Raw genomic sequence first — 13,896 nt, 5'->3', positions numbered from 1 at the left:
CCAAGGCACTAGCTGCCCAGCTCCTCCTAAATAAAGTGATGTCAGGAAAGGCTTTCCAATGAATAATGTGGAAGGTGATACAGTAAGTAGGATGTCATCAAAGTGCAAGTGGCTTCTCTAAAAATATTCAGTTATATATTACAATATATCATAACTGTTATCGGCTGTCAAAACCTGTAACCATTTGTTATTATCCAATTTTTATATAGGGCCAACATATCGAGCAGCTATTTACAAAGTCCATCGTCATATCACTAGCTGTCCCTCAAAGGGGCTCACAATCTAATCTAAGAGTTCCATTTTAAACCATCTATTTGCAAAACTTTATTTCTACACAAGTAACAATGTACAGTACTTTTATATTGCTGATGTTGGTCTTTGAAATTATTAATGTGCACCTAGAGAAGTCCATGTAGCCAGTTAGATTCACTTCTCTTTGTTCCGAAGTTGCAGACATGGTATCTGTTGTTGCACCTCTTACCCCCTATTACTACTTAATCGCTTGCGTGGTCATGGTGTGTCTTTTTACCTTTAAAATATGATGCAAAAAGCAATTTTTTGCTATGCACTTTCTATTGGCATTTTCTAAAAGTTGGCGACTATGAGAACAATCTGTTTTCATTTTGAAATGTGGATACTTTAGATAAAAATAATATTACATCTTCTACATTCTTTTACTTGATCCCTGTTGAGAAATCAGAAATCTTTCTTAATTGTTGGGAAAGAGTCGTGAGTCCACAATGCCAGAAATTTTGTGACGCATAAGTCTAGCAGGCCTGGACACTGCAGGACTGTCCCGGGGTCAGAAAGTTTTGGTCTGGTTTGGGTAAATTGAGCTCTCATCTCTCCCAAGACTGAGCTCATATCAAAAAATTGTCTGGGGGATTTCCAGTTGTTACTCAGAAGTGAACACAATAGTGATCCATAATGCACGTCGTAATCTGGCGCTAAATAAGTACTATTTAATAATAAATATTAATATATTTGTTCAGGGTTGTATTTTTACAAGAAAATATCATCTCCTCCCAAAAAATACATAAAATATATTTAGTGTGCCGTCATCCTAAATATCAGTGTAGTCTGAGCATGTGATGAAAGTAAAATTTACCTTCACTGAAAACTCTCTAAAAGGCAATCAATATTTCCAGGGATAAAAGCAGCTGAAGATGCAAATCGTAACTTTAAAAGTCAAGCTTAGCCACCTCCCTAATATCCTTATTGGGTAGTAATTTAGCCCATTCCAAAAAAAAACCTAATGGGAAATTTCAGGTGTAAAACTCGTGCTAACTTTTGCAGGAAAAGTTTTGGAAAGAGCAATTAATAAACACTTTTATACCAATTATTACAATTTTCGAATCCTATAATATATGGAGATATGCTTTAAATATGGGTGGAATGAATCTGATGTACACAAAGCAGTCAGCTAAATGGTTAATCTTTAGTGAGACTCAGAAAGTTCAGAAAGACTTAATGACCGTGAGATTATGAAATGAAAGAGAAGACAACCCAGTAGTATTTGGCATTCTTCTCCTGCCCAGTAATCAGCTAATAGGATTACCCAACTGGCTTTCTTATGAAGCCCTGGCGCTGCTCTACTTGGATTCTGTAAAAACAGACGTGAAGAATAAAAAGAAGAACTTAACCCGTGAAACTGCATTCATGCAATATAACCAGAGAGCTTCAATCTGTAGTCAGCCTTGTCTAGTCTAGTTTCTTATCACCATTCTTCATTGAATGGTATTTGAAGACAAATTGTACTTTTAGAAATATATTTACCTATTTAGTATATCCAAGTAGATGATCTGCAAATATAATTTATCACCTTTCCTTTTAGTTTTACATAACTAAAAGCTGAGTTATGTCATGCAGAACCCTTGAAACAACTTTTAGGTATTCCAGGAACCCCTACTATATTTACTATAGCCACAACTCACAGTACATTAGCATGGTGGCCAGTAGAAAGAACCCTTCCCACATTGCTGGCCAGTGGGAAGAAAAGATGCTCAAAAAGGTCATTAGTGTCAGTTAAATGGACCTCAGAGGAACAGATTGCTCATTGCTAAAGGAACCCTAGCATGTTATCAGCCCTGCTTAGGCCAATGCTTCCCCATAGAACAGTATATTGGACATGCTGCTGTCACGTTTTAGATAGTTTGAAACCAGTATGCTGTCACTTATGTCATCAAATCCCTGGACGCTGAAGTAATAAGAATATCAGTTGCATATGCATGTTTCTAAAAGCACACAGAATATTAAAAGCTTAGATATATACTGTTTTAAAGTTCACAGTAAAGTTCCAAAAAAAAATTCTTGGTCAGGTCCAGCATATATGGTTTTTCTACGTGCATTTCCTTTAAATGAGGTGATTTCTGAGAAAGAAGAAACTAGAATATGGTTCTGATAGGAAATTGCGTAAGTCTGTGAGATTTTGGTTCAAAACTGTCTCGTTGTTTTGACAATAGAGGAAATGGGGTCACAATTGCTGAGGGTCAGACTTGACTTTATGTTAAAACCACATGGACACAAGTACAGGGTGTTCCATCCAGCCATTGTCAAGAGGAAGACTTTATATTAATGGGACAGATTATCTTGATTGTTACACAACAGAAAAGAAAACAGCCTTTGTCACAAACGGTTTGCAATAAAAAACCAATGTCCAGATTGTACCAAATGTGCTGACTTGTTCTTGAACATAGACATAGTTATCTCCATCTGTCCATGAATCTGTGTCAACTCATTGGAAACATCAGTAAACTTAATAGCGAATAAAATGTCATCTTTGTAACATGCTATCATTTATTGGTGCATTCCATTTAAACTACCAAATGTTGCCTGGAAATGTATACAGGGAACACAGACAAGTTGCCCCGGGGACTTGGTTCTCGTTCTAGCTTTGCTTGTGTGTTGAATATCATCTGGAGGCTGGTAAAAATGGATGTTTGTATCCAACATGTGATTAAGCTTTCATAGATGCTCAACTGTGCCCATCGAAATCTTTCCTCAGACCCTCAGAGCCACAGAAGTTTTCATTGCTGCCCCATCACTCCTTACTTTCTTACAAATCTCCATTGTTGACTGGTTTTGTATGCCAAGACAAGACTGGAGGTCACATATTCCCTCATAGTGGAAGTAATGAGTATTTTCGATGAACTTATGCAGCAGAAGGATAGGTGGGAGAGTAATGGAAAGCTGAGCACCCAATGGGTCGTGGGGGTTCATCTTCTCTGACATTGGCCAAAACATTTTTAATGGGCAATATGTTTAAATCTAAGTTTCACCTTCCCTCCCTCGCCCTTTCTGTTTTTTGTAATCCTTTTTATTATGCTCTCATAATGCAGTATTGATTATATAGAAATCAATCCTGTGTGATTGTGATTAAATCTTTAATCATCACAAAAGGCATAACCTTGTCATTTTAAGGAAAAATAATGTAGTATAGGCCAAATTTAAACACTTAAGATTATAGATTATTTGCCTGGACTAGGGCTTGGAATGTTTTATCTCAAAGCTAAAAGTTCACTTTCCAACTATTGGCAGGACACCAAGACCCAGAAGTAAAGCCAGGGAGCTCTGTCACCTACGTATATTATCAAAAGCATGTGTCAATGTGCTTTACATTTTCCACAGTTCTGTATTGTGCAGAGCTTAACATGAAAAGCACTGCTATGATTATACACTTGCCGGGCCAAATTCCCATGAAGCAGATCGATTATTGGCCAAACCTACCTGTTCTCTATGAAATAACGTCTGCACTTAGACATATTCATCAAAAAATAAGAATTTAAAATTACTGATGAGGGCAGATATTTGAAGCTAAACTTCATTCAAACCACTTTTTGGCTTTTTCTTAGCGGTTAGATAGGCCTTAATATCTATTTAGTGGCCAAACATTTTATTACGAAGAGTAAGCAGGTACGTTACTTTACCCCCGAGATTTTTTATCAGTCCAAGAATTAAAATCTCTCTAGTAGTTACGCAAACACCAGTAAAAACAACGTTTGTTGTAGGGTATGCTACCTGCAAAAATGTGAGACGTTCTTCTCATTGACCACAATGGTAATATACCATGAGCTGTAGATATAATATTGTAGAAGGGGTTCCCTGAAGTCCTCAAAGTCATTTCAAGGGTTCCCTTGTGTTAAAAAAAGGTGAATGAAAAATGATTGAAATAGAAAAATTTGGACATTATTTGCAATTTTTATGTTTTAAAAAAAATAGAACAAAAATAATATTCTAATAAATTCCTATATTCTGAACGACAATATTTGCCTTTATATTGCACTAAATTCACAAACTGTACTAGAGACGGAGGGAGAACAAATGAGGCGCAGAGTGACGTCAGTACGAGCCGTAGGCTTCAGTATCACTTCGGCCATTACAACAGTCACCCCTCTCCTCCATTTCCAATTCTCTATTTGTTTATTTCTCAGATGCTCTTTTAGGTAAGTATGACCTTAACTGTGTATTTTCCTTACCTGGTATATTTAATGACATCAAATAGTTTGACTTTGATAACTATCATTTCTTGTTTGGTCTTAGATTCAAATGAAATAAACCCATAATGAATGAGAAAAAGCAAACAAATATTTTGCTTTTCTTTAGTAATATCAAAGATAATACAACTAATGATAATAGAAACAATAGTAATACTTCACACTACTGTGAGCTGATCAATGAATCAGAACCTCCACAGTCCTTGTCAGGCTCCATTAGGGAGATCATTATTTTACAAATGTATTTATCTTAAAAAAAAAATCATGTTAATGGTCAGCGGGATTTGAAATTAAGAATTAGGTGGTCCGTGAGGTCCGAAAGTTTGGCGACCGCTGTTTTATAGAGCTCTGGCTAAACCCCCTTCTGGCACCTGACCGCAGAGATCCCATCCATAAGACCAATGCATGACATTACAGAAATCACACATCAGCCCAGTCATTTAGTTATGGTCACTTGACCCACTGCTAGACCAAAGTGAATTCCCATGATTTCATAAGATTTGAGCTGTTCCTGCTGCACTGAGACTTTATTTTTACCTTATCAGATTTCCTGATTCCCGTCAGTGCTAACATTACATAAATCGTAAAACTCTGCGATCCTGTGTGATGAGAACGCTCTCTGTGTGCAGTGTTTTCTCGTCTAGCAGTAGTAATATTGTTACAAAATATTTTACGGCTATCCTCGTCTGGCACGCAAGTGCACTGTGGTCAGATATTGTGCCAGTCATTTACAGGAATCTCAAACAACACAGTTACAGTATCTCTTTCCCCCCTTGTGTCATTATTACAGGCTGTGTTTTCATTTAGTGCCTGCAGTAAATATTTGTTGCATCATTTAGATAAAGTTAGCCTACTTGTAGCCAGGGAATTGCTGTTGTTGCTTTTGCAGTCAGTGTTTCTATGCCTATTTGTCATGTTAGTGTAACAATATTTCATTACTCTGTGTATTTCAATCTCAGCAGTATTTTTAGAAAAAAGAATAATCAGTTGGCATCCTTTCTGCTGCCCTAGGCACACAAGAATGATCTGTCCATTCTTAGTTTTTAGCAAACATGGTACGATTTTGGGAATGAAAGCATAACTATAAATTTTTTTTTCTCTGCAATAATTTTGTAATTTCGGTCAACCAGTCTTGTGATACACACACCTCCTTTCAGACAACCTTAGTCAGTAGGGTGACACCACTGCTGTATCTCTGGAGCTTCCTTTGTTATCTGCCCAATTCTGATTGTGCACTTCTACTTATATAAGTTGTGTAAGAACATCTCTCTATCTGGCAGGCAATACCTAAAACCAATATAGATTGGCAACATTGTGCAATACAATGGAGATTTACTGGCACACAGTGAATAAGCTCCAGCTCTACGAACTCCAACAATTACAATGCAACTAACTTCTATCTCATTGAAAGATAATGTAAAGACAAAATTCTTTATAAATGCTTTATAAACACTGAATGGTTTATTGAATTAATACATTACTAGATTAGAAGGTGATTTCCTTTAAACCTGTTTGATATTCCACTTAATAACCAAAAGTGCTTTTTGAAGCAGGATGTTACTTGTTTTGTATAAATCTTGGGACTCTTAAGTGGTATTTTCGGCTAACCAATGGGTTATGAGTAATTCCTGTTGCACCCAAACAAATTTCAGCTCTTTTCCCCTGTACAACATTCCTTATGGCCAACCCTTGAAATTTTCACCACCAGCAAATAAATTATTGCTTTGCTTCTTAATCTTCTTTTGTTAGAAGATTTAATGGTGATGTAAGGGACATAAATTAAAAGAAGGTATGGTACCAATTTTTACTAACCTATTTGCTCAAAACACCATTTGATTTGTTTTGCAGGTCTGATTATGATGACTGGAGGCCAGCTCTGGCGAGTCTCTTACAGCCAATCCCTTTTCCCAAAGAGTGAGTACAAAGTCGTAATACTTGTAATTGTGTATATGTCTGTCTGCAAGGGGATGGTGTACTTTGATGATCAGTTGATAAATCATATGATGAATTAGGAAATGTTTTTTTTTTCAGCATAACTATATTTTAAATTGAATGCACAAATGCAGCCACAACAACTATGTATATTATGTTTCCACTGCAACATAACACATAACACTTTGGTTCCCAAATGGGGTCCTTGCTTCTTTAGTCCCGTGCTTCTATAGTCCCCTTATCAACCACCAGTGGAGCGTTGGCTGATTGGGGCCTGGAGAGTGTAATGAAACCTACTGTAGAGTGAAATGATAATATATTCTGTACATTGGATACGATTACAATAAGGAAAGGATTTTGTAGAGAATCTAGAACATTTTAGGTTGTCAGGAAGGTTGTATACTTTCCATACTCCAGGCTGTCCATATTTCTGTTGAAGATTTTTCCATCATTTCTCCAATAAAAACATTGTCATAAACACAATAAATTAGGAGAAAAAAGATTTGGCCTGGCCAAAAACCAAAGAAATACCTATAGATGGTATTAAAGTAAATACTGTCACATGTAAGGAACCCTTTTCAGTATAAAAAGCATGTTACCCCAGTGTATAATTTGGATGTCCCAAGCCATATTTACTAATCACCCAACAGGTTATAAGGAGCACGAGAACATGTTTTGATAGAGAAGAAGCTGCAGTGTTACCTTTGGCTCAGCCTAGACCCTTGAGGAGCTAACTAATGAGCGTTTGTGTTTGAAAAAAAATACACACCATAGAGAATTAAAATTATCAGCTGTAATAGCCCAATTTATCAACCCCCTGTACCCAGGGGGCTCTGTTAGTTTACACATGGATCATCTCCTGCATCGGCTGGCTTTCAAAACAGACTGGCGTCATTTGGCCAAATTTGTCTTTTAGTAGCTCCCATAGGAATGCATTATTCCACTGCCAATGATGCAACCTAGCTTGCGCGGTGACCCATAATTGCTTTGTCACTCTCATTAATGGAGATGTGACCGGGGCCTAATTAAGTCACTTGGGTTCTCCTGAAAAACAAAAGTGTGTGACTGAAGAAAGTTTAAATGGGTGTTTGTGTGTGGTCAGAGCTTCATAACAGAATGGAATAAACAGACAGACTAAAATAGGTCGGGTAACCTGACAGTAAATTTCCAGACACGTGACATTCAAGGCCTTCTGTGTTACCATTTTTTTTTTTTATGTAATGTAATGTATCTCGCTCTCAATCTACCACTTTCGAGACCACTATATTTCATTTTAAAAGTATTTCCTAGGTTAACTGTAGATTTATCTCATACCCGTTTAATAAAGAATAATGTATATTTTAATGCAGAATTTCAGTTCCTGTGTTTTTGAACCCAGTACAGTATTTTTTCCTGCACGTATGCAGCTCAAGTAGATCAATATTTATTAGGTCTTAAAATCCAAAAACGGCTTAAACATTTATTTTTTAATTGACTGCATAGAAATCAACATTTTATCGATATATCCTTATTGGGTAGATTTAATCCAACTGGCACCAGGAAACAAAAAGAGAGCGTATGACAATCAGGCAGAAAAAACTGAAAGAATATTCTAAAACCATGGCCTACTTTACTAAATAAAAGTGATTATTTTTCACTACCTATCAGGGAGGTATCTCATAATTTCCTGTTCTTTTGACTCCATGGACACCGGAGACAAGAATTGGGGTTAAATTTCCTGAAAGGGTACACAGACAGAAATCAAAACTTGATAGATGGTCTATATCTTATAGTTTTGATACCACTGAATAATAAGGACAGATTTAAGATCATATGTCAGATGATTTTCACAAGATAAACGATTGTGCTTGCCTTGGTCGAAAACCTGACGTATGCACAGCAGTTAAACACGTACAATTGATTGTGAATTGTGAATTGATTGTCCTCCCCCCTTCCCTCTCCATAGAACTGAATGGGGTGTACAGTGCTTGTTCATTCGTCCGCCATCCTTCTCGAAAGATAATTTCCAGCAAAAATGACGTCTATCTGATTTTAAGATTCAGATTCAAGCTTCTTCACTATATAACAAACAATACAAAATCTGGCAAAGAGTGAACTTTCCCAGATGAAACTTTTTTTCAATAGGTTCAAACCTTTGTTTCACTTGTATGTTTTGGCCTGCATATAGGCCTTTAAAGTTCCATTGCGTGATTCAGACCTATACATATAATAGGACTGACAAGGTTTTAGTCTTACTGGAATGTAGTTTGATCTAGAACCGTTCACTGTATGCCATGCTTTGTAATATTTGGATAGATTCAGGGTTACTGGAGTAATTAATCACAGACTCTATCATTTTAGCTTTGGTTTTGCGAGCCTCAGTTCTAACTTTAATGCCTGTTTGCTTTTATTTGCAGAGCTCTCGCCCATGAGACATTTACAAAGTAAGTATATGGATGAGATTTTAATAATCTAATCCTATAGGATCTAATATTAATAACACAAATCATGATAATCTGGTGGACTAAGGCTTTGTCACACCAGCGATATTAGATTACAGGTAGTCCCCGGGTTGCATACGAAATAGGGACTGTAGGTTTGTTCCCAAATTGAATTTGTATGTAAGTCGGAACAGGTACATTATTTTAATAAATGCAATTAGGACAGATGTTTGTCTCAACATATTATTAGGCAGTGTGGTGTCAGTTACTTTTTAAAATCCTCACCCTGAGTTAATCACAAACAAAGCTAGCGTTATGGAGCCTAGACATTCATAGGAGACATGGAGCAATCTGTGCTTTGATATGCAAAAAGAAACAACTGCAGAGTTTGTCTTGGTCATTAAGGGGTTACAAGAGGCTGCAGAAAGAGCTCAGTCCCCTCTGTGTTTAGCAAAACATTTCTTCTGCAAGTCATGCGAACACCCCCTCGCCCCATCAAGCCTCCATCCTGCACACAAGCAAGGGAAGCCCCCTTAGTAGCTAGGAGTTTTCCATATATTGGATGCCCTTACCTCAGGGACTACCTGTATATCATATTACCAAGAGTTGTCAAGTTGTCACCTTTAACCCATGACTGATTCTGGGTTTTGTAACTAAAATCAGTAAATATAAAATTATCCCCAGCCTAGGTGAATTATACAGCGTTATATTATACATTGTATACATGTACATTATACATATATTATAAAGTGGTAAAATACAGTAAAAAAAATAAAGGTTATTGACTTTTACTTTAAGCTTGAGCTTGCCTGTTGCTGCCTCCATAACCCCTCTTTTGGTAATTGGGCTGGACTAGACAAGTTTGACATTTCTGTATCAGTGCACTGCATTGCCACCGCAAGTAGGAAATTTAGGGTTCACTACCTAGATTAATACTTTAAATGATATCCAGTATTCATTTTAGTAAGTGTTTAATGCTGCTTTAATTCTTTTACATCCAGCGAGCCAGGCTTTGTCCCTATAATCGCTGCAGAACTTCCCATCTGGGCTTACTAACTAACCTGTATGTTTTCTCATCCTGCCCATGCAGGGAGCTGAAATACGTCATTCAGAGATTTGCAGAGGACCCCAGGCAAGAGGTGAGATGATTTCCAATGAAATAAAATAATCAGATCTGTAGTATACAGAAATAAGCACCAATTGATAATAAACTTATCTTAAGCCTACACTTTTTGCTGATCAGATGTTGATAGATAAGACAGGTTAAAAAATAAAAAGGAAAACATCTACATTTGGAAATGTGCAGAATATTATACACGTCTGTGGTTTGGGACTTTTGAGCAATCAGTTACCGATTGCTATGGTCAGCTGAGCACAAAACCAGATCTGCACGTGTGTTCTAGGCCTTGCTGATCATCTGGTCGAGGCTTTGGCCTCTACCTGCACCATTTATATGTCTTGCTCTCCCCTGCAGCTCCGATCTACAGCAGAGACTCCAGCTCACCCCTTCTCCTCCTTGTACCACCATAACTTTTATAGAGCATATAGTTGGGCTTCATTTTTCATAATTCTTTGGGACACAATAGGCTTATTACAACTCTCCAGGAATGGAGTAGATAGACTATCATGGGAGAGCCGGGGTGATCCAAGAAACCTGAAATATATCTGGGCCATTAGTGAAAACATTTGCCATTTAATAGCAATTCATTTTTAAGAAACCCATTCCAGGTTTGCTGCATTATCCATGATAGTCTATCATCTCCAGTCTCAGAGAGCTGAAATAAATCAGGTCCAATATATCAGCCTGGCATCCGCTCTCAAAGTTGTTTTCACATTCTATATGTGTCTAGATGAGTTACTATATATTTAGGTCTATGAATTTCCGTTCCTCTATTGCAGTCTGAAAGGGAGATTGGTCACACTTTCCATTATGCTAAGCTGTTTCATCTTTCCGCTACTGGTCACCAGATTACGCTTTTTTGTTAAATGTCTGTTATGGTGGCACCTGATTACATTAATGAAAATTGTTTGAAAAAATCTGTATAAAGGCAACCCAATTCTTTATGTTTTATTATTTTATGTAAAAATAGTGTCAGCTTAACGAGCAAATAAGAAGTTCATAGCAACCTCAAAGATTATTATCCGCTCATTCACTGTAATGTGAAACGTATTGGAAACTCCCATTGTTCTTTATTCTTCTGTTGAAGGCGGAGACCTGGGAGTAAATCCTATTTACATTGGTCAGTGTTGAGGCTTATACAAAAAAGAAGCAAATAGGCTCCCCTAGAGATCCCACCATTATGCACAGCTTATTTGCACACAATGCAAATCATCCATCAAGTCAGTGGCTGTTCTCTATGTTTCCACTCTGTTGTCCTTGTTTTCATCTTCTCCTGCTATGCTTACGGTTTTGGAGCCTTCAAACGTCTTGACTGGCTAGTAAGGGGTGAAGTAAACTCACTTTGCTGCTTTTAGGCCGAACTCAGCAGAAGGTGTTTTGGTTTTCAGCAGACAGACCACTGCTTCCATACATAGAGCAACGGTCCTTCTCTACAGCAGAGAGGCTTTCCTTCTCTGGCTGTGGCTTCTTTTTTTTTAAAAGCTGTAATGAGCCAGGTTATAAAAGTTATGGTGATAACATGGCAGATCTCCATGTTTGCCCTTGCTTTTTTTTATAGTCAATACTTTTAAAACTCCATATTTACCCTAAATTGTTGATTTAGAAGCCATTCACTTGAGTCTCTCATCACTTTTTCTAGCTGTGATGCCACATTTAAAGCATAACTAAACCCACGTCACTCACCTATCCATGTTCCATCCAGCGCACCACCATCTTTCTTCTCTTTTTCCCTTTTGTTGCCAAAAGAAGTAGAACACATTAATGCAGAAGCGATATTGCCTCTCCTTTTCTGCAATAATGCCTGACAAAGCATTCTCCCCTTATTATTTTACCTCTCCCCAGTCTTCTTCTTTCTTGTGTTTAGCTGTTTCCCTTTAAAGTAGTATACATATATAACGTCTCTGTTTTATACTTAGCAATGAAGAGCCTCTGCAGCCTAAACATGAACAGCACCAAACTGTCAGCGGACACTTACGAGGATCTTAAGGTAAATCTAGAAACTAATTCCGTTGTTACCTATGTCTGAATATTTCGCTCTGATTAGATCTTTTTATTTTCTATAGTTATTCAAGCCCTTTGGTTTTGTAGGGGGCCAAAACAGAGCAGATTTTTCATGGGGAATGAAGGATGCTAAAATATCTCCCCTGGAAGGACAATGTACAAGGGCCCACTGTGACCCATACGGAATCTTCAAGCGTCACTTATTTTTGTTCCATAGTGTATCCATAGTTCCACATGTATAATATCTGTACTTTGATAATCCAACCTTTCAAGTTGCTGGATAGTAATCAATATAACCAATAAACAATCTGTATATTACTTACAGCCAATCTGTCAGTATTTTTCAGTAAAAGTCAAGATAAATGATTATATTTAGGTTATCATTACCCCTAAACAATCAGCTTAACCTTGTCTATTAAACTTTGTAGCCAGCATTCTTGTATATCAAGCACTAAATTTCTCTCAAATCCCCACCCTAACAACCTACAATCCATAGTGACAGCATGGTGATAGTGGTGAAACCAGAAAGATTATACACCATGGCTTCAAGTATGCATTGAAGGGAAAACCCTTGATCAGTATCTCCTCCTCTACAGAAAGTAGCATAATACCAGTGATACGCCTCTTGAGTGTTTTACAGAGAAATTCCCTAATTTTACATGTCCTATTACCAATTGATTAATCCATCTATTTAACAATCCCTTCTTTAACTAGTGAACAGACTGATAGAATGAAGTGACCTGATTAAAGTACACAACTGTACTAGGCAACGAGGCTGACAGTTTAGTTTGTGTTCCTCATGATCTGTAAATGTTCCCAGTTCATGCAGTGATTTAGCTGACGTAATTTCCTTTAAAGGAAATGCTCAATTATTTACATCACTTGTGCCATTTATTTTACATTTGGTCCCACTTGAACTATTTATAATGTAGTTCCTAACCAGACTTTTAGTCGGTGCCAGACTTTTATATACCAGCTTTCAAAACTAGAGTTACAGAGCTTTAATTGGCAAGCTTTAAATTAATCAGCAAAGACATGTAGTGGCCTAAATCTCCACAATTATACCAGCACACCCACAGTCCTATCCTGTCTGTACACACACCCAGCAATGTGACCCACTTGTTATTTTTGCCTGGGATTCTGTTCCATATATAACATTTCCTGGGTGTTAGGCGTCTTGTTGAATTACCTTGTTTGTGTGGTGATAAAAATAACTTACAAAATCCCCACACCCGGGCATAGAATGACATGCTACAGAACCGGCCCTTACAAGAGGATTAATATAAAGTTGGATTTGTATCCTAATCCCTTTTGACTTTCCATGTTTTATGGCTGGTAAACATTAAAAAAAATGAGTGTTACTGTTCTGGTAGCTACTTTTGAATATATTCCTGAATAAAATATAAAAAGGGTTTGACGTGTCTGTTTAATTGCCAGTGTGCCTCAGGGATTCTATGGGACTCTCTACATCAAGCTTTAAAATTGCCAGACTTAAAATCCAAAATAGAGAAATTGGAGCAGTTATGGATGAATTGCTGTCCCTCAAAGGGGCTCACAATCGAATGTCCCTACCAAAGTCATATGTCTTTAATACAGTCTAAGGCCAATTTTTAGGGGGAAGCCAATTAACCTAATTGCATGTTTTTGGAATGTGGGAGGAAGCCCACGCAAACACAGGGAGAACATACAAACTCCATACAGATAGTGTCCTGGCCGAGATTCAAAAGCAAAGGCAAGAGTGCTAACCCTTGAGCCACCATGCTGAATACTACCATGCCAAGGCATCTGCATTCAAACACTTTATCATAGGTTGTATTGCAGTCTTCCTTAGGCATGGACACTTTCTGAATTCTTCCTATAATCTACCCCTGACCTCCTGATTAATTTCCTGTCTACCAATAAAGACCTCAAAGGCTCAACAAGTATAAAA

The 13,896-nt window shown here is 37.4% G+C and overlaps 1 protein-coding gene across 1 annotated transcript in view; it reads left to right on the top strand.

Moving 5' to 3' along the window:
• CMIP (c-Maf inducing protein) overlaps positions 1 to 9,984 on the top strand; it is a gene marked incomplete at its 3' end in the record, with an annotated part of 97,373 nt that extends 87,389 nt beyond the window's left edge. Inside the window, 3 exon segments of the mRNA XM_072422719.1 lie at positions 6,342 to 6,407; positions 8,822 to 8,848; positions 9,936 to 9,984. Of these exon segments, the coding sequence (XP_072278820.1) occupies positions 6,342 to 6,407; positions 8,822 to 8,848; positions 9,936 to 9,984 (142 nt within the window).
• Between the last annotated feature and the right edge of the window lie 3,912 nt (positions 9,985 to 13,896).

This window comes from Pyxicephalus adspersus, chromosome 9, assembly GCF_032062135.1.
Source record: "Pyxicephalus adspersus chromosome 9, UCB_Pads_2.0, whole genome shotgun sequence".
Taxonomy (NCBI): Eukaryota; Metazoa; Chordata; class Amphibia; order Anura; family Pyxicephalidae; genus Pyxicephalus; species Pyxicephalus adspersus.
Note: the sequence above shows the minus strand (reverse complement) of the source record. Positions and strands in the feature narration are given on the sequence as shown.